The sequence below is a fragment of the Pristiophorus japonicus genome, chromosome 12, assembly GCF_044704955.1.
Source record: "Pristiophorus japonicus isolate sPriJap1 chromosome 12, sPriJap1.hap1, whole genome shotgun sequence".
In the NCBI taxonomy this organism is placed as follows: Eukaryota; Metazoa; Chordata; class Chondrichthyes; family Pristiophoridae; genus Pristiophorus; species Pristiophorus japonicus.
Genome location: NC_091988.1, coordinates 29,843,016 through 29,863,014, shown reverse-complemented (window position 1 = coordinate 29,863,014; position 19,999 = coordinate 29,843,016). Strand labels below are relative to the sequence as shown.

The following is a 19,999-nucleotide window of genomic DNA, read 5'->3' as shown; positions in this document are numbered from 1 at the left end:
GCACAGAATTGCCCGGGTCCCGGGGGGGGGCAGTGGGCAGCAGGCGGACGCCCCCTGGTTACGGGGGCCGGGACTCACCGACAGACCTCCTGGTGCGGGTGCGGTCCGCGCCTCCGTCCAACAAGTTAACCAGCTTCTCCACATCGAACGACGGGGCTTTCCTCTCGCTGTCAATATCCGGATTGATAGCTCCATACACGGATCTCTGAGGACCTCTCCACCACATTCCGCTCCACGCACAATTTCACTTTTGCCCGGTGACAATGTGCGAGCCGACTCGACAACAGCGGGAACCCAGCTGTCCCGCCCACACCGCAGCGATTGGCGCTGCCTCCTCATTCTGACAGGTCTGATTGGTTGTATCCGCTGTCAATCAATCATTTGAGTCTGAACTGTCTTTTGTGATTCAGTGTGTGAGCAAAACAAAACATTTTTCCTCAGCAATTTTAAATTATGGAAACATAAATTTTTTTCATTTTTTTTTAATGACTTTAATGTCATAGCCATGAAAATGGGTGGGGTCAGATATTTGTGAAAATCACATGATTCTGTAGTGCAGGCTTGCCAACTCTGGTTGGAGGTACTCAAAGTTTTTTGGTTGAAGAATCACTTTTCAAATGGATTAGTTATCACAGACCTCCCATCTGAATTACAATACTGTAAGCTCCTTGCACATTTACATTTCTGAATGTAAAGTTCATCGGTGTCCTGTTAAAGGTTTTTTGCGTGATCTTTGCATTGCGACAGCTGTAGGAAAAATGCAGGGAACAGCGTCAGCCCTTTTACATAGCCTGCTTCGACCTTACAAAGGCCTTTGACCCTCCACGAGGGTCTATGGTGCGTCCTCCTCTGTTTCGGATGCCCCCAAAAGTTCGTCACCATCCTCCGCCTGCTCCACGACGACATGCAAGCCGTGATCCTTATCAACGGATCCATTACAGACCCAATCCACGTCCGGACCGGGGTCAAACAGGGCTGCGTCATCGCCCCAACCCTCTTAATCTTCCTTGCTACCATGCTCCACCTCACAGTCAACAAGCTCCCCGCTGGACTGCAACTAAACTAGAGAACCAGTGGGAACCTGTTCAACTTTCGCCATCTCCAGGCCAGGTCCAAGACCACCCCAACCTCTGTCGTCGAGCTACAGTATGCGGACGACGCCTGTGTCTGCACACACAGAGGCTGAACTCCAGGACATAGTCGATGTATTTACTGAGGCATACGAAAGCATGGGCCTTACGCTAAAACATCTGTAAGACAAAGGTCCTCCACCAGCCTGTCCTCACCACACAGCACTGCCCCCTAGTCATCAAGATCCACGGCGCGGCCCTGGACAACATGGACCATTTCTCATTCCTCGGGAATCTCCTATCAACAAGAGCAGACATTGACGTCGAGATTCAACACCACCTCCAGTGTGCCAGTGCGGCCTGAGGAAAAGAGTGTTTGAAGACCAGGCCCTCAAGACTGCCACCAAGCTCATGGTCTACAGGGCTGTAGTAATACCCGCCCTCCTATATGGCTCAGAGACATGGATCATGTACAGTAGATACCTCACGTTGCTGGAGAAATACCACCAACGATGTCTCCGCAAGATCCTACAAATCCCCTGGGAGGACAGACGCACCAACATTAGCATCCTCAACCAGGCCAACATCCCCAGCATTGAAGCACAGACCACACTTGATCAGCTCCGCTGGGCAGGCCACATTGTCCGCATGCCAGACACGAGACTCCCAAAGCAAGTGCTCTACTCGGAACTCCTTCATGGCAAACGAGCCAAAGGTGGGCAGAGGAAACGTTACAAGGACACCCTCAAAGCCTCCCTGGTAAAGTGCAACATCCCCACTGACACCTGGGAGTCCTGGGCAAAGACCGCCCTAAGTGGAGGAAGTGCATCCGGGAGGGCGCTGAGCACCTCTAGTCTCATCGCTGAGAGCATGCAGAAATCAAGCGCAGGCAGCGGAAAGAGCGTGCGGCAAATCTGTCCCACCCACCCCTTCCCTCAACGACTATCTGTCCCACCTGTGACAGGGACTGTGGTTCTTGTATTGGACTTTTCAGCCACCTAAGGACTCATTTTAAGAGTGGAAGCAAGTCTTCCTCGATTCCGAGGGACTGTCTATGATAATATTAAAGGGGCTCACATGAAATTTTGCCATGGCTGTCTGATGGAGTGAATATGTATGTGATTGATGATGTGAAAACTTTTATCTTCCTTTCAGCTGAAAGGTAACCTACAGGTTCAGCAGCATGCCTGTTAAATACAGCCATTGAGATCTCAACAGCGGTGAGCCTCCGACCAGCTCCAACCACAAGTTTGGGCCCTACCTTCACTCCTCGCCCTTGTAGGGCATGTATTTGTTTTACACTCTACCCTGATTCTTTGACCTCGGAACTTATAGGGGAAAAGGACAACACGTGGCACAAAATTTATGCTTAACCCAGTGTCAGTTTTATTACGCAGAAAAACTAACCAAAACTACAGAACTAGACTTCTGAGAGAAATCGACTGGAGACATACTATCACTCTGCCTGGTTGTAGCTTGTAAGTTTGTGGTCTTTGGTTCCGTGACCTGTTGGTTATTCTCTTGGCCGTTCTCTGCAGCGCTGTTCCTTCCGTGTACGTTCCAAACTACATGTCCTTCTATGCGTGCACGTGTCCTTCTACTTCTTCTGTCTTCTTTCGACTTGTGTCCAACTGCTGTGTTGAGCTGCTTCTAGCTCGCATATTTATATCCACTTTTTGACTGATCTCCCGCCACTGCGGTTTCTGATAAAGTGTTTGTATCGATACGTTGCTTTGTGGTGATCTTGGTTGATTTGACTGCAATAATGGACTCTTCTGTTTCCAGTTTGCACATGGAGTCTGCGAGACTCAAAATGACTCCCCATCTTAACACCTCGTTCCCCAAAAATGTGCACCTGTGCTGATTCATAAGAACATAAGAAGTAGGCACAGGAGTAGGCCATACGGCGCCTCGAGCCTGCTCCGCCATTTAATAAGATCATGGACTCAGCTCCACCTCCCTGCCCGCTCCCCATAACCCCTTATCCCTTTATCGTTTAAGAAACTATTTCCGTCTTAAATTTATTCAATGTCCCAGCTTCCACAGCTCTCTGAGGCAGCGAATTCCACAGATTTACAACCCTCTGAGAGAAGAAATCTTTCCTTATCTCAATTTTAAATAGGCGGCCCCTTATTCTAAGATCATGCTCTCTAGTTCTAGTCTCCCCCATCATTGGAAACATGCTCCCTGCATCCACCTTGTCAAGCCCCCTCATAATCTTGTACGTTTCGATAAGATCACCTCTCATTCTTGTGAATTCCAATGAGTAGAGGTCCTTTGTTGTCTGGTCCTTTTGCAGACTTGGCGTCTCCAGTGAGCTTGTTTTTCCCCACCCTGGTCAATCAGTTTCAGGGCCTCATGTAACAATTCCATTGTTGTTATGCATAAAGTCAGTTTTGGTTCCTGACCACAGAATATTCTTAATTAGAAACATAGAAAATAGGTGCAGGAGCAGGCCATTCAGCCCTTCTAGCCTGCACCGCCATTCAATGAGTTCATGGCTGAACATGAAACTTCAGTACCCCCTTCCTGCTTTCTCGCCATACCCCTTGATCCCCCGACTAGTAAGGACTTCATCTAACTCCCTTTTGAATATATTTAGTGAATTGGCCTCAACTACTTTCTGTGGTAGAGAATTCCACAGGTTCACCACTCTCTGGGTGAAGAAATTTCTCCTCATCTCGGTCCTAAATGGCTTACCCCTTATCCTTAGACTGTGACCCCTGGTTCTGGACTTCCCCAACATTGGGAACATTCTTCCTGCATCTAACCTGTCCAAACCCGTCAGAATTTTAAATGTTTCTATGAGGTCCCCTCTCACTCTTCTGAACTCCAGTGAATACAAGCCCAGTTGATCCAGTCTTTCTTGATAGGTCAGTCCCACCATCCCGGGAATCAGTCTGGTGAATCTTCGCTGCACTCCCTCAATAGCAAGAACGTCCTTCCTCAAGTTAGGAGACCAAAACTGTACACAATACTCCAGGTGTGGCTTCACCAAGGCCCTATACAACTGTAGCAACACCTCCCTGCCCCTGTACTCAAATCCCCTCGCTATGAAGGCCAACATGCCATTTGCTTTCTTAACCGCCTGCTGTACCTGCATGCCAACCTTCATGACTGATGTACCATGACACCCAGGTCTCGCTGCACCTTCCCCCTTCCTAATCTGTCACCATTCAGATAATAGTCTGTCTCTCTGTTTTTACCACCAAAGTGGATAACCTCACATTTATCCACATTATACTTCATCTGCCATGCATTTGCCCACTCACCTAACCTATCCAAGTCACTCTGCAGCCTCATAGCATCCTCCTCACAGCTCACACTGCCACCCAACTTAGTGTCATCCGCAAATTTGGAGATACTACATTTAATCCCCTCGTCTAAATCATTAATGTACAATGTAAACAGCTGGGGCCCCAGCACAGAACCTTGCGGTACCCCACTAGTCACTGCCTGCCATTCTGAAAAGTACCCATTTACTCCTACTCTTTGCTTCCTGTCTGACAACCAGTTCTCAATCTACGTCAGCACACTACCCCCAATCCCATGTGCTTTAACTTTGCACATTAATCTCCTGTGTGGGACCTTGTCGAAAGCCTTCTGAAAGTCCAAATATACCACATCAACTGGTTCTCCCTTGTCCACTCTACTGGAAACATCCTCAAAAAATTCCAGAAAATTTGTCAAGCATGATCTCCCTTTCACAAATCCATGCTGACTTGGACCTATCATATCACCTTTTTCCAAATGCGCTGCTATGACATCCTTAATAATTGATTCCATCATTTTACCCACTACTGAGGTCAGGCTGACCGGTCTATAATTTCCTGCTTTCTCTCTCCCTCCTTTTTTAAAAAGTGGGGTTACATTGGCTACCCTCCACTCGATAGGAACTGATCCAGAGTCAATGGAATGTTGGAAAATGACTGTCAATGCATCCGCTATTTCCAAGGCCACCTCCTTAAATACTCTGGGATGCAGTCCATCAAGCCCTGGGGATTTATCGGCCTTCAATCCCATCAATTTCCCCAACACAATTTCCCGACTAATAAAGATTTCCCTCAGTTCCTCCTCCTTACTATACCCTCTGACCCCTTTTATATCCGGAAGGTTGTTTGTGTCCTCCTTAGTGAATACTGAACCAAAGTACTTGTTCAATTGGTCTGCCATTTCTTTGTTCCCCGTTATGACTTCCCCTGATTCTGACTGCAGGGGACCTACGTTTGTCTTTACTAACCTTTTTCTCTTTACATACCTATAGAAACTTTTGCAATCCGCCTTAATGTTCCCTGCAAGCTTCTTCTTGTACTCCATTTTCCCTGCCCTAATCAAACCCTTTGTCCTCCTCTGCTGAGTTCTAAATTTCTCCCAGTCCCCAGGTTCGCTGCTATTTCTGGCCAATTTGTATGCCACTTCCTTGGCTTTAATACTATCCCTGATTTCCCTGATAGCCACGGTTGAGCCACCTTCCCTTTTTTATTTTTACGCCAGACAGGAATGTACAATTGTTGTAATTCATCCATGCGGTCTCTAAATGCCTGCCATTGCCCATCCACAGTCAACCCCTTAAGTATCATTAGCCAATCTATCTTAGCCAATTCACGCCTCATACCTTCAAAGTAACCCTTCTTTTAAGTTCTGGACCATGGTCTCTGAATTAACTGTTTCATTCTCCATCCTAATGCAGAATTCCACCATATTATGGTCACTCTTCCCCAAGGGGCCTCGCACAATGAGATTGTTAATTAATCCTCTCTCATTACACAACACCCAGTCTAAGATGGCCTCCCCCCTAGTTGGTTCCCCGACATATTGGTCTAGAAAACCATCCCTTATGCACTCCAGGAAATCCTCCTCCACCGTATTGCTTCCAGTTTGGCTAGCCCACTCTAAGTGCATATTAAAGTCACCCATTATAACTGCTGCACCTTTATTGCATGCACTCCTAATTTCCTGTTTGATGCCCTCCGCAACATCACTACTACTGTTTGGAGGTCTGTACACAACTCCCACTAACGTTTTAAATTGGGGTGAGTCATCACCGGCCCTAAGGCTGGTGCCTTTTTGCTCCCATTATCCAGATAATTCCAAAAGCTTGTATTAAACTCCAAAAGCTTGTATTAATCAATTTTTAGTTCATGGTCTCCTTCTGTGCTTTTTATGAAGATTTATAACCTTACACCCTCACGCATGTGCCTTCCCCCCTTCGGACCTCCATCCCTCCGGCGCCGTTCGGGCCTTCACTCCTCTGGTGACGTCCTGGCCTTCATTCCTCCGGCGACGTTCCGGCCTCCTTCCCGGCCGCTGGCCCCACTCAACGGCGGAGTCTCTGTCAAGCACGTGTTGAGCACAATGGCTGTGGCCACTCTGACCTCTCTAACCTCTCCTCCTTCCACGAAGTGGACTTCTGACCATCTCAATGCCTGCCCTCAGCCAGGCCTCGGTTTTCTCACCACCTCACTGAAGGGTGCTGCTCAGTGCCGAGCTTACAGCTCACACCCCACCGTAGGCAATTAGGCTCATACAGCAGTGCCTGGTCTCCAGGCGTCTTGGACCCCCTTGCCCCTGGACCAAGACCTTACTCTGCCAAGCCCCTGTGGTAGCCAGTGTGCAACGGCCACCCCATGTTAAAAGAACTCACCCGCAGACATCTTCCACTCTTCAAAATGAAGTTCGGAACCTGGAACATCAGGACCCTCATGGACAACTCCAACAGCGACAGACCGGAACGCCGCACCACCATCGTTGCCTAGGAACTTAAACGCTTCGATGTCGACATCGCCACCCTAAGCAAGACCCGGCGGGCAGGGGAAGGCCAGGTCAAAGAACAAGGTTGCGGTTACACCACCTTCTGGAAAGGCAAACCAGAAGAAGAACGCCGCCTGCATGGAGTTGGTTTCGCCATCAAGAACGAGCTAGTCGACCGCCTCAGAAACTCCCCTGCGGGATTAGCGAACTTCTCATGACTCTCTGGCTCACCTTATCCCGGAACCAGTGCGCCACAGTTATCAGTGCGTACGCCTCAACACTCGACGCAACAGATGAGGCCAAAGAGGTATTCCACTCCAGCCTCGAACAATCCCTGTCCCGCGTCCCTATGGACGACAAACCGATCCTCCTTGGCGACTTCAACGCCAGAGTCGGTAAGGACACAGACCTCTGGGGAGGTGTGATCGGCAGAGAGGGGATAGGGAAAGCCAACTCCAGCGGTACCCTGCTCCTGACAAAATGCCTAGAACACGACCTTGTCATCACCAACACCTTGATCCAGCAGAGGGACAAGTACAAGGCATCGTGGCAACACCTTCGCTCCAAGCACTGGCACCTGCTTGACTACATCATCGTTCGAGCGAGGGATCGCAAGGACGTGCGCATCACCCACGCCATGCCAGGATCTGACGACTGCTGGACGGAGCACCACCGAATATGTTCCGTCATCAACATTAATATAGCCCCAAAGCAATGGCAACAGAAGCAATGCCGCAGAAAAATTAACGTCGGGACATTCAAAGACCCAGCTAAGGGAGCCCTATACAGCCAGTGCCTCGCTGATAACCTGGCGACCCTCCATGACCCAGAGATGCAGAGTGCCCACAGCACTTGGTCTGCCCTCCAGGCCACCATAACCAGTGCCTGCAAAGAGACGCTCAGTCACTCAATCAGTAAACACCAGGACTAGTTTGATGAGAATGACCAGGAGATCCAGGAGCTGATAAACCGCAAGTGTAGGGCATTTCTGAACCTGAAGCAACAACCCAAATCGGGAGCAGCAAAGCAGTTCTACAGATGGCTGAAGGCTGAGGTCCAACAAAAAACCTGCGACCTAAAGAATAGATGGTGGGTGGAGAAAGCACAGGAGATTCAGCAGCTGGCCGACAGCCATGATATGCGAGGTTTCTCCACCGCAGTCAAGTGGCCCAAGCACCCAAGGCCCCACCCCACTGCTGGCCAAGAACGGGGAGACACTCATCAAGGACACCGAGGCAGTCAGGGCCCGCATGGAAGGAGCACTTTGAAGATCCCCTTAATCGAGACTCGGCCTTTGGCACGAATGTCCTCGATTCCATCCCGCAGCATTCTACCCATCACCATCTCAGCAAAACCCCAGCCCTGCACGAGGTAGAAAAGGCCATCCGTCAGCTTAGGAACAACAAGGCATCAGGAGTAGATGGAATCCTAGCTGAGGCACTAAAGTATGGTGGAATGGCACTACTGGCACGAATGCATGACCTCATCTCTCTCATCTGGAAGGAGGAGAGCATGCCGAGAGATCTCAGAGATGCCATAATCGTGATCATCTTTAAAAAAGGGGACAAATCAGACCGCGGCAACTACAGAAGAATCTCCCAGTTGTCGGTCACTGGGAAAGTCATCGCTAGAATTCTCCTTGTGGCTGAAGAGCTCCTCCCAGAATCAGAATGCAGATTCCGTCCACTATGGGGTACAATGGGCATGATCTTCACGGCGCGACAACTGCAAGAGAAATGCAGGGAAAAACACCAACCCTTGTACATGGCCTTCTTTACCTCACAAAGGCCTTTGACACTGTTAACCGCGAGGGTCTATGGAGTGCCCTTCTCCATTTCGGCTATTCCCAAAAGTTTGTCGCCATCCTCCGCCTGCTCCACAACGACATGCAAGCCGTGTTCCTGACCAACGGATCCACCATAGACCCAATTCAAGATCGGACCGGGGTCAAGCAGGGCTGCGTTATCGTGCCAACCCTCTTCTCGATCTTCCTCGCTGCAATGCTCCATGTTATGCTCAACAAGCTCCCCGCTGGAGTGGAACTAAACTATAGAACCTGTTCAACCGTTGTCGCCTCCAGGCCAGATCCAAGACCGTCCCATCCTCTGACATCGAACTACAGTAGGCGGACGACGCTTGCGTCTGCGCACATTCAGAGGCCAAGCCATCGTCAACATGAGATGTACGAAAGCATGGGCCTTACACTAAACATCCATAAGACAAAGGTCCTCCACCAGCCTGACCCCGCGACACAGCACTGCCCCCGGTCATGAAAATCCACGGTGCAGCCTTGGACAATGTGGACCACTTTCCATACCTCAGGAGCCTACTATCAGCGAGGGCAGACATCAACGACGAGGTCCAACACCGCCTCCAGTGCACCAGCGCAGCCTTCGGTCACCTCAGGACGAGAGTGTTCAAAGACCAGGCCCTCAAATCTGGCACCAAGCTTATGGTCTACAGGGCTGTAGTGTTCTCGATCAGGCCAACATCCCTAGTATCGAAGCACTGACCACACTCGACCAGCTCTGTTGGACCAGCCACATTGTCCGCATGCCCGACACAAGACTCCCAAAGCAAGCGCTCTACTCGGAACTCCTACACGGCAAGTGATCCCCAGGTGGGCAGAGGAAACATTTGAAGGACACCCTCAAAGCCTCCTTGATAAAGTGCAACATCCCCACCAACACCTGGGAATCCCTGGCCAAAGACCACCCTAAGTGAAGGAAGAGCATCCAAGGGGTTGCTGAGCACCTCGAGTCTCGTCGCCGAGAGCATGCAGAAAACAAGCGCAGGCAGTGGAAGGAGCGTGCGGCAAACCAGACTCCCCACCCACCCTTTCCTTCAACCACTGTCTGCCCCACCCCTGTGACAGAGACTGTAATTCCCGTATTGGACTGTACAGTCACCTGACAACTCACTTTTAGAGTGGAAGCAAGTCTTCCTCAATTTCGAGGGACTGCCTATGATGATGATGTTAAATACTTCACTGCATGACACTTCCCTGCTCTTCCTGGAGTTGGTTTAGGCTCGGTGACCCCCGTTTCAAACACTGGCATCATTTCAGTTGCTGAGTGTTTCAGGGTTTTTTTCTTTCCCCCCCCCACCCCCGCTGCTTACTGGCCTGTCTGCATTTGAATACTTTTGACACGCTGCCTGGTGTGCAGTCTTTCTGCCATTGGTTCACCCGTCAGAAACTGGGACCATGGCTTTAGCCCGGGTCCAATCACAGACCGAGCTGCTGTACTGAGTGAACAAAGTTCGGCTTGATCATCATTCCAGGCCCTTGGACGAAGCTGATGTGGCGGCTCCTTCCTATCCTCTCTCAGCCCCAGCCCTTCTAATCCATTCCTGATGTCTCTGGGGCCTCTCATCTCCTCTCTTGGGATTCTCAGTCAGTCCGAGGCCCCGCTAATCCGGTTAAGTGTGTGTTTTCAGAGCTACCTTGTCCCCAGTGCCCGCCCGGTGATCGCTTGCCAATGTCTTGCTAGCGCACCAGGTCCCTGGGCCTGACGTCGAACTCCCCGGTGCACGAGCTCTTGGCTGCGCCGCTCGAGCGGATGGAGGAAATCAAAATAACAGCCAACATGCCCGACCCGCGCAATCGCAGCAACAAGTCTCATTCACATTATTTCGCGGATCCCCTGGATAGTTTCTACAGACCCCAGTTTGAGAACCACTGGTCTCGGAGGTTTGATCATGTGACACTTGCAGTTTGCAAATGTTGCTGCATTTATCTTATAAAGATTGGATCCCCTGTAGTTGAACATCTTTGTTCATGGTTTCTGAGAAACAGGAGGCTGCCCATGAGCAGGCAAACAAAGTACATAGGCACAGATGTGAGCTGTGACTGCGAAGTGTGAACTTTCCTCCCGGGTTACTAACAGTGCCCGGGAAATTAATCTACTATCCAAGAGGGTTGGCAACCCTTGTATCATTTCAAAAGCCTGGATATCCTTCTATATTGTGGAACCTAATACTGAACACAGTGCTTTCAATCTCTTTGGATATGGGAGTGGTCCCAGAGGGCTGGAGGATTGCAAATGTTGCACCCTTATTCAAACTAGGGGAGAGGGATAAACCTGGAAACTACAGGCCAGACAGTCAGTATAACGTCAATGGCGGGAAAACTACTAGAGAGCATTGTCAAGGACAAAACTAATTCCCACTTGGAAGAGCATGGGTTAATAAGGGACAGCCAGCATGGATTTGTTATTGACATAATGATTAACCTGATTAAGATCTTTGAACAATTAACAAAGAAGGTTGATGAAGGAAGTGCAGTAGATGTATCTATGGACTTTCAAAAAGTATTTGATAAAGCATAAAAAATTTATTCGGAAAATCGAAGCACATAGTATTAAAGGGATGTTGGTAACTTGGGTATGTAATTGGTTAAGCAATAGGAGGCAGAGAGCAGGGTGAATGGATATTTTTTCTCACTGGAGAGAAGTGTGCAGCAAGATACCCCAGGGGTTGTTATTGGTATCATTGCTTTACTTATTATATATAAATTAACCTGGATTTGGGTACGGGTATGAGGAGAAATTGGAGAAGCTGGGGTGGTTCTCCTTTGAGCAGAGAAGGTTAAGGGGAGACCTAATGGAGGTATTCAAAATAATGAAGGGTTTTAATAGAGCAAATAGTGAGAAACCGTTTCCTGTGGCAAGTTAGTCAGTAAGCAAAGGTCATAAATTTGAACTTTCAAAAAGAGATGAATAGGACTAATTTGCAGGGTTATGGGGAAAAGTTGGCGTGCGAGACTAAGTCGGAGAGCATTTTCAAAGAGCTGATGTAAGCATGATGGGCCGAGTGGCCTCCTTCAGTGCTGTAAGAGTCAGTGATTCTATGGGGCCGAAGTTGCCCTTCACTGGAAATGGGGCGCGCCCACCGCATTTTAGCATCTCTTACCGCCAGGGTATATGGGAAGGTGTTAAGATTGAAATTCCGTTTTTTTGGCGGCAAAACAGAGCGGAGTGGCAATGACTGGGTTAATGGGCTGGTTGCAGTGGTGTAACTGTCATGTATTCAACCAGCATTGTAACCCATGTATAAACTGACCTAAGTTGTACACCGTGAGAACACTGACCACTAGGTGGGAGACACTCCTAACCTGGACCTTCAGGTATAAAAGGGGAAGCTCCACCAACCTTCATCACTTGAGTGCGAAGGAATAAAGGACAGGTCACAGATTGACCTTCTCTCAAGCATGGGCCTCGTGTGCATTTATACTGTGTAGTAAGGACGTATCAATGGCGACAAGAAACTGGGATTTAAACCACGCGAGCATGGCCACTAGCAGAACAGACTAGAGGTACTGTGTTAAAGAATGGTTGGGACAGAGATTCAACATTGTTAAAGCAGCACACAGTTCTCCAGGCAGACAAGGGCAGTCGGGCATGCCCCAACATGTAGTCGAACCCAGAGGGGGAGTTCAACAGAGACAATGGCAAGCTGAACAGCGATTCACGCGATTGCAAGGGACAATGCGGCCAGTAATGGAGCATCAACACCTGTTAATGGTGCACTCAAGGACAATAACATGGGCAGTCAGGGACGATTGACTGGCAAGGGACCTTTTGTTTCAAACCGCAACTCATGCTGGAGGCGTGGAGGCATACATTCAGCCGGAGTTTGCAGAGATGAGCAAAATACCTGCAGAAATTGCAGAAATGGACACTGGGGGAAATCGCTGGAAGCTGAAGTTCAGCGAGTTCATGTGGAGCACGTATACAGTTCATACACCAGGACGCCACCGATAATGATGAAAGTGCTCCTCAATGGCATCCCAGTATCAATGGAGTTAGACACGGGTGCCAGCCAGTCCCTGATGGGTATCAAACAGTTCAAAAAGTTGTGGGCATCCAAGGCCAGGAGGCCAAAATTATCGCCGATTGACGCACAGCTACGGACTTACACAAGGCAGATCATTCCGGTGCTTGGCAGCGCCACGGTAGTCGTGACCCACAAAGATTCGGAGAACAGGTTGCCACTCTGGATTGTCCCAGGGGACGGTCCCGCACTACTGGGGAGGAGTTGGCTTGCTGTCATGAACTGGAAATGGGGCGATGTCAATGCAATTTCCTCTGTGGAGCGAGTATCATGCTCACAGATCCTGGACAAATTTGACTCATTATTTCAACCCGGCATTGGCACTTTCATGGGGGCCAAGGTAGTGATTCACAGAAACCCGGACGCCAGACCAGTACACCACAAGGCCAGAGCGGTGCCGTACGTGATGCGGGAAAAGATAGAAGGCGAATTGGACCGCCTGTTGAGGGAAGGCATCATCTCGCCAGTCGAATTCAGTGACTGGGCGAGCCCGATTGTGCCGGTGTTCAAGGCGGATGGGTCGGTCAGGATATGTGGCGATTACAAGGCCATCATCAATCGGGTGTCACTCCAAGACCAGTACCCGCTACCGAGAGCGGAGGACCTCTTTGCGACGCTATCCGGTGGCAAACTTTTTTCAAAATTGGACCTGACCTCAGCTTACATGACCCAGGAGCTAGCGAGTGAGTTGAAGAAGCTGACCACCATCACGACACACAAGGGGTTGTTTGAGTACAACAGATGTCCGTTCGGGATTTGCTCAGCCGCTGCGATCTTCCAACGAAATATGGAAAGCCTCCTCAAGTCGATTCCAGGGACGGTGGTTTTTCAGGACGACATCCTTACCAACAGATCCATTACAGACTCAATCCACGTCCGGACCGGGGCCAAACAGGGCTGCATCATTGCTCCAACCCTCTTCTCAATCTTCCTCGCTACCATGCTCCACCTCACAGTCAACAAGCTCCCCACTGGAGTGGAACTAAACTACAGAATCAGTAGGAAGCTATTTAACCTTCGCGCCTCCAGGCCAGGTCCAAGACCACCCCAACCTCTGTTATCAAGCTACAGTACGCAGACGACGCCTGCGTCTGCGCACATTCAGAGGCTGAACTCCAGGATATAGTCGGCGTATTTACTGACGCATACGAAAGCATGGGCCTTACGCTAAACATCCGTAAGGCAAAGGTCCTCCACCGGCCTGTCCTCGCCGCATAGCACTGCCCTCCAGTCATTAAGATCCATGGCATGGCCCTGAACAACATGGACCATTTCCCATACCTCGGGAGCCTCTTATCAACAAAGGCAGACATTGATGAGGAGATTCAACACCATCTCTAGTGCGCCAGTGCAGCTTTCGGCCGCCTGAGGAAAAGATTGTTCAAAGACCAGGGCCTCAAATCAACCACCAAGCTCATGGTCTACAGGGCTGTAGTAATACCCGCCTTGCTGTATGGCTCAGAGACTCGGACCATGTACAGTAGACACCTCAAGTCGCTGGAGAAATACCACCAACGATGTCTGCAAGATCCTACAAATCCCCTGGGAGGACAGATGCACCAACATTAGCGTACTCAACCAGGCCAACATCCCCAGCATTGAAGCACAGACCACACTTGATCAGCTCCGCTGGGCAGGCCACGTTGTCCGCATGCCAGACACAGGACTCCCAAAGCAAGCGCTCTACTCGGAACTCCTTCATGGCAAACGAGCCAAAGGTGGGCAGAGGAAATGTTACAAGGACACCCTCAAAGCCTCCCTGATAAAGTGCGACATCCCCACTGACACCTGGGAGTCCCTGGCCAAAGACCGCCCTAAGTGGAGGAAGTGCATCCGGGAGGGCGCTGATTGCCTCGAGTCTCATCACCAAGAGCATGCAGAAAACAAGGGCAGGCAGCGGAAGGAACGCGCGGCAAACCTGTCCCACCCTCCCTTACCCTCAACAACTGTCTGTCCTACCTGTGGCAGGGACTGTGGCTCTCGTATTGGACTGTTCAGCCACCTAAGGACTCATTCTAAGAGTGGAAGCAAGTCTTCCTCGATTCCGAGGACTGCCTATGATAATGATGATGATGATGGACCATGAAATTCCGGCCCTAACCAATTGATCCTAATGATCCAGCTAATCCCTGGCTACCTTACTTCAGTCTGACTTGCTTCAGTGGAGGGAGCTACAGGGAGACCTTTGAGGAGAGCCAGCCGCTTCAGTGACGCTGAGCTGGAAAGTCTGATAGAAGCTGTGGGGGAAAGAAGATGACTACTCGTCCCTGAAACTGGTGGTAGACCAATTAGGAGCGTCTTCCTAAATGCCTGGAGAGAGATTGCAGAGAGGGTTTCGGGGACCTCCATTCACCAGCGGACCCCCACCCAATGCAGGAAAAGGCTCACAGACCTTACTCGACTAATGAAAGTGAGCCCATGTTCCCTCAACTCCTCACCTTACATCTGCAAGATTCTTCACCTTAACTTCTTTCTCACCAACACTACAGTAGCTGAAGTCACTGTTGATTGCTAAGGCATGTATGGGTGCACACTTACAATGGAGGATCCCTTGTGTCATGTATTCAACCAGCATTGTAACCCATGTATAATCTGACCTAAGTCGTACACTGTGAGAACAATGACCACTAGGTGGTGAACTTGTGGGAGACACTCCTAACCTGGACCTTCAGATATAAAAGGGGAAGCTCCACCCACTTCCATCACTTGAGTGCTATGGAATAAAGGATAGGTCACAGACTGACCTTCTCTCAAGCATGGGCTTCGTGTGCATTTATACTGTATAGTAAGGACATATCAATAGCGACGAGAAATTGGGATTTAAACCACGCGAGCATGGCCACGAGCAGAACAGACGAGAGGTACTGTGTTAAGGAATGGTTGGGACAGAGATTCAACATTGTTAAAGCAGCACACAGTTCTCCAGGCAGACAAGGGCAGTCGGGCATGCCCCAACATGTAGTCGAACCCAGAGGGGGAGTTCAACAGAGACAATGGCAAGCTGAACAGCGATTCACGCCATCGCAAGGGACAATGCGACCAGTAATGGGGCCATCAACACCTGTTAATGGCGCACTCAAAGACAATAACAGGGGCAGTCAGGGACGATCGACTGGCAAGGGACCTTTTGTTTCAAACAGCGGCTCATGTTGGAGGCGTGGAGGCACACACTCAGCCGGAGTTTGCAGAAATGAGCAAAATACCTGCAGAAATTGCAGAAATGAACGCTGAGGGAAATCGCTGGAAGCTGAAGTTCAGCGAGTTCATGTGGAGCACGTATACAGTTCATACACCAGGACGCCACTGATAATGATGAAAGTGCTCCTCAATGGCATCCCAGTATCAATGGAGCTAGACACGGGGGCCAGCCAGTCCCTGATGGGTATTAAACAGTTCGAAAAGTTGTAGGCGTCCAAGGCCAGTAGGCCAAAATTATCGCCGATTGACGCACAGCTACGGACATACACAAAGCAGATCATTCCGGTGCTAGGCAGCGCCACGGTAGTCGTGACCCACAAAGATTTGGAGAACAGGTTGCCACTCTGGGTTGTCCCGGGGGACGGTCCCGCACTACTGGGGAGGAGTTGGCTTGCTGTCATGAACTGGAAATGGGGCGATGTCAATGCAATTTCCTCTGTGGAGCGAGTATCATGCTCACAGATCCTGGACAAATTTGACTCATTATTTCAACCCGGCATTGGCACTTTCATGGGGGCCAAGGTAGTGATCCACATAAACCCGGACGCCAGGCCAGTACACCACAAGGCCAGAGCGGTGCCGTATGTGATGCGGGAAAAGATAGAAGGCGAATTGGACCGCCTGCTGAGGTAAGGCATCATCTCGCCAGTCAAATTCAGTGATTGGGCGAGCACGATTGTGCCGGTGCTCAAGGCGGATGCGTCGGTCAGGATATGTGGCGCTTACAAGGCCACCTTCAATCGGGTGTCACTCCAAGACCAGTACCTGCTACCGAGAGCGGAGGACCTCTTTGCGACGTTATCCGGTGGCAAACTTTTTTCAAAATTGGACCTGACCTCAGCTTACATGACCCAGGAGCTGGCGAGTGAGTAGAAGAAGCTGATCACCATCACGACACACAAGGGGTTGTTTGAGTACAACAGATGTCCGTTCGGGATTCGCTCGGCCGCCGCGACCTTCCAACGAAATATGGAAAGCCTCCTCAAGTCGATTCCAGGGACGATGGTTTTTCAGGACGACATCCTCATCACGGGTTACAATACTGAAGAACACCTCCACAACCTGGAGGAGGTGCTACGCAGACTGGACCGGTTAGGGCTGCGACTGAAAAAGGCGAAGTGCGTCTTCCTAGCTCCAGAGGTAGAATTCCTGGGAATGAGAGTAGCAGCAGACGGGATCAGCCCTACTGCGTCCAAGACGGAAGCGATCCAGAGAGCATATATATATGCTGTGTATATGCGGTAAAGAAAATGCACCAGTTCCTGTTTGGCAGGAAATTTGAGCTGGAGACAGATCACAAATCCCTAATGTCCCTTTTGGCCGACAACAAGGCCATAAATGCAAACGCATCGGCCCGCATACAGAGGTGGGCACTCAATTTAGCCGCCTATAACTATACAATTCGGCACAGACCGGGCACCGAAAAATGCGCTGATGCACTCAGCAGGCTCCCACTAGCCACCACTGAGGGGGCTACCGAGCATGCTGCTGAGATGGTCATGGCTGTTGAAGCTTTCGGAAGCGAAGGCTTACCCGTGACAGCCCGTCAGATTAAAATCTGGACAAATAGAGACCCGCTATTGTCTCTAGTCAAGAAATGTGTCCTGAATGGGGACTGGGCAGCCACGTACAGGGCATGCCCTGAGGAATTTAAACCATTTCACAGGCGCAGGGATGAACTCTCGATTCAGGCTGATTGCCTACTGTGGGGAAACCGCGTAGTCATGCCCCAGATGGGCAGAGAGGTGTTCATCAGAGAACTCCACAAGGAGCACCTGGGCATTGTCACGATGAAGGCAATTGCCAGGTCACACATTTGGTGGCCAGGGATAGACGCAGATCTGGAACTTTGTGTTCGCAGGTGCAACACGTGTGCCCAGCTGGGCAATGCGCCCAGGGAAGCCCCCCTTAGCCCCTGGCCATGGCCCGCCAAGCCTTGGTCACGCATCCATGTGGACTACGCAGGTCCTTTCATGGGAAAAATGTTTTTGGTTGTAGTAACGCCTACTCCAAATGGATCGAGTGTGACATTTTAAATTCAAGCACATCCTCTGCCATGGTAGAAAGTCTACGGGCAATGTTCGCCGCCCATGGTCTACCGGACATCTTGGTCAGCGACAATGGCCCGTGCTTCACAAGCATTGAATTCCAGGACTTCATGGCAGGCAATGGAATTAACCATGTCAGAACGGCACTGTTCAAGCCGGCCTCAAACGGCCAGGCAGAACGAGCAGTACAGATAATCAAACAGGGGATGCTCAGAATCCAATAGGGTTCCCTACAATGCCGCTTATCACGCCTCCTGTTGGCCTACAGATCCCGACCACACTCGCTCACAGGGGTTCCACCCGCAGAGCTGCTAATGAAAAGGACGCTCAAAACCAGGTTATCCCTTATACACCCCACCATGAAAGAAATTGTTGAGAGCAGGCGTCAGTCACAATATGACTACCATGACAGGAATGCGAGGGCGCGATGTATTGATGTAAATGACCCTGTTTTTGTCCTCAACTATGCTGCAGGGCCCAAATGGCTCGCAGGCACTGTGGTTGCCAAAGAGGGAAATAGGATTCTGGTAGTTAAACTTACCAATGGACAAATCTGCCGCAAACATGTGGATCAAACAAAAAGGAGGTTCAGCAACCCCATAGAAGAAGCATAGGAAGAACACGAGATAGAGTTCACTCCTCCACAGGTGACTGAACACAGGAACCAAAGGGAGGAGAGCCCAGTCACTGTGGGCAGTCCGGACAGGCCTGAGGCATCGCAAACAGCAGACACTCAGGCCAGCGCCCAACAACCGGAGCCCCAACTCAGGCGCTCTACAAGGGAGCGTAAACCACCAGAGAGACTTAACCTGTGATCCCAATAAGACTTTGGGGGGGAGGTGATGTCATGTATTCAATCAGCATTGTAACCCATGTATAATCTGACCTAAGCCATATACTGTGAGAACAATGACCACTAGGTGGTGAACTTGCGGGAGACACTCCAAATCTGGACCTTCAGATATAAAAGGGGAAGCTCCACCCACTTCCATCACTTGAGTGCTATGGAATAAAGGATAGGTCACAGACTGACCTCTCAAGCATGGGCCTCATGTGCATTTATACTGTATAGTAAGGACGTATCACCTTGCATGTGAGATTCACAGCTGCATGTAATCGACCCACACTTGCACTCATTTCCGAGGCCTCTGGAAACTCCGACTTCCCAACCCTTCGCTGCTTTGCAGGCCAAGATGGCGCGCAACCGTGCCCGGCAACAAGCGACTGGTGAGGGCGAGTCTGAAAATGTGGAGCTCGCTGATCTGGAGGAGAGGGTGCAGTGGCCAATGGGCACGCATGTTGGAATCCCTGTGGCTGCTGGTTGCTCCGATGGCACTGCGGGGGAGCATAGGTAACTGAAGGCCTTTGTGCAATGCCATATCTCCCTGATAGTGCAATGGGCTACCTGGCTATTGCTTATGCTTGTGTGCAAGCTGCTTGCTGCATGGTGCAATGCACCGGCTCCCTCTCATGGCACCCCTTGTCCCATTTATGATTGCAGATGAGACCCCACGTGTCAGCATGAATGAAACGGACACTCTTGATGCGACTGAGAGCCACAATCAGGAGGTCATACTTGAGGGCCTGGATGATCTTGGCGGCATGTCCGCTGAGGGAGATGGAGAGGGGGAGAGCTCTGCCAGCAACAGCGTGTCACTGCTTTGTACAGTCGCACGCACCAGCTCAGATACTGGGAGTCCGCGGGCGGGTAGCTTAGATTTAGGAGAGGGGTCTGCCCTGGGTGAAGCATCGGGGCCTTGTGGGCTGCAGCATGGTGAAGGGCAAAGGGAAGCTCGGGTGCCATCTCTCCAAGGGGCGAGCGCACAGCCGAGTCCTGCTGAGGAGGACTCAGACGAGCCCATTGATGTTGGGGTTTATGAAAGAAGGGTGGAGGCCATGCAAACCAACCTCTTGCCAGCAATGCAAGGGGTGCCCGAGAGTCTATCGCAAGTGGTGAGGAATGTGGAGGACTCCGCGTCCCACATTGTGGACAGCTCTGCGCGCACCATGGAGCCCATCATCGCCAGTGTGCAGACGATGTGGACTCCCAGAGGGACCATGTGGATCCAGCTGCGATGACACATCTCTTGGGCGAGGTGA

At 50.5% G+C, this 19,999-nt stretch overlaps 1 protein-coding gene across 1 annotated transcript in view; it reads right to left on the bottom strand.

Moving 5' to 3' along the window:
- Nucleotides 1-306, bottom strand: part of LOC139277160 (peroxisomal acyl-coenzyme A oxidase 2-like) — a 69,475-nt gene extending 69,169 nt beyond the window's left edge. The window contains exon 1 of the mRNA XM_070895239.1: nt 79-306. Coding sequence (XP_070751340.1) covers nt 79-226 — 148 coding nt within the window. The 5' untranslated portion in view covers nt 227-306. The remainder of the gene's footprint in view (nt 1-78) is intronic.
- Nucleotides 307-19,999: the final 19,693 nt, after the last annotated feature.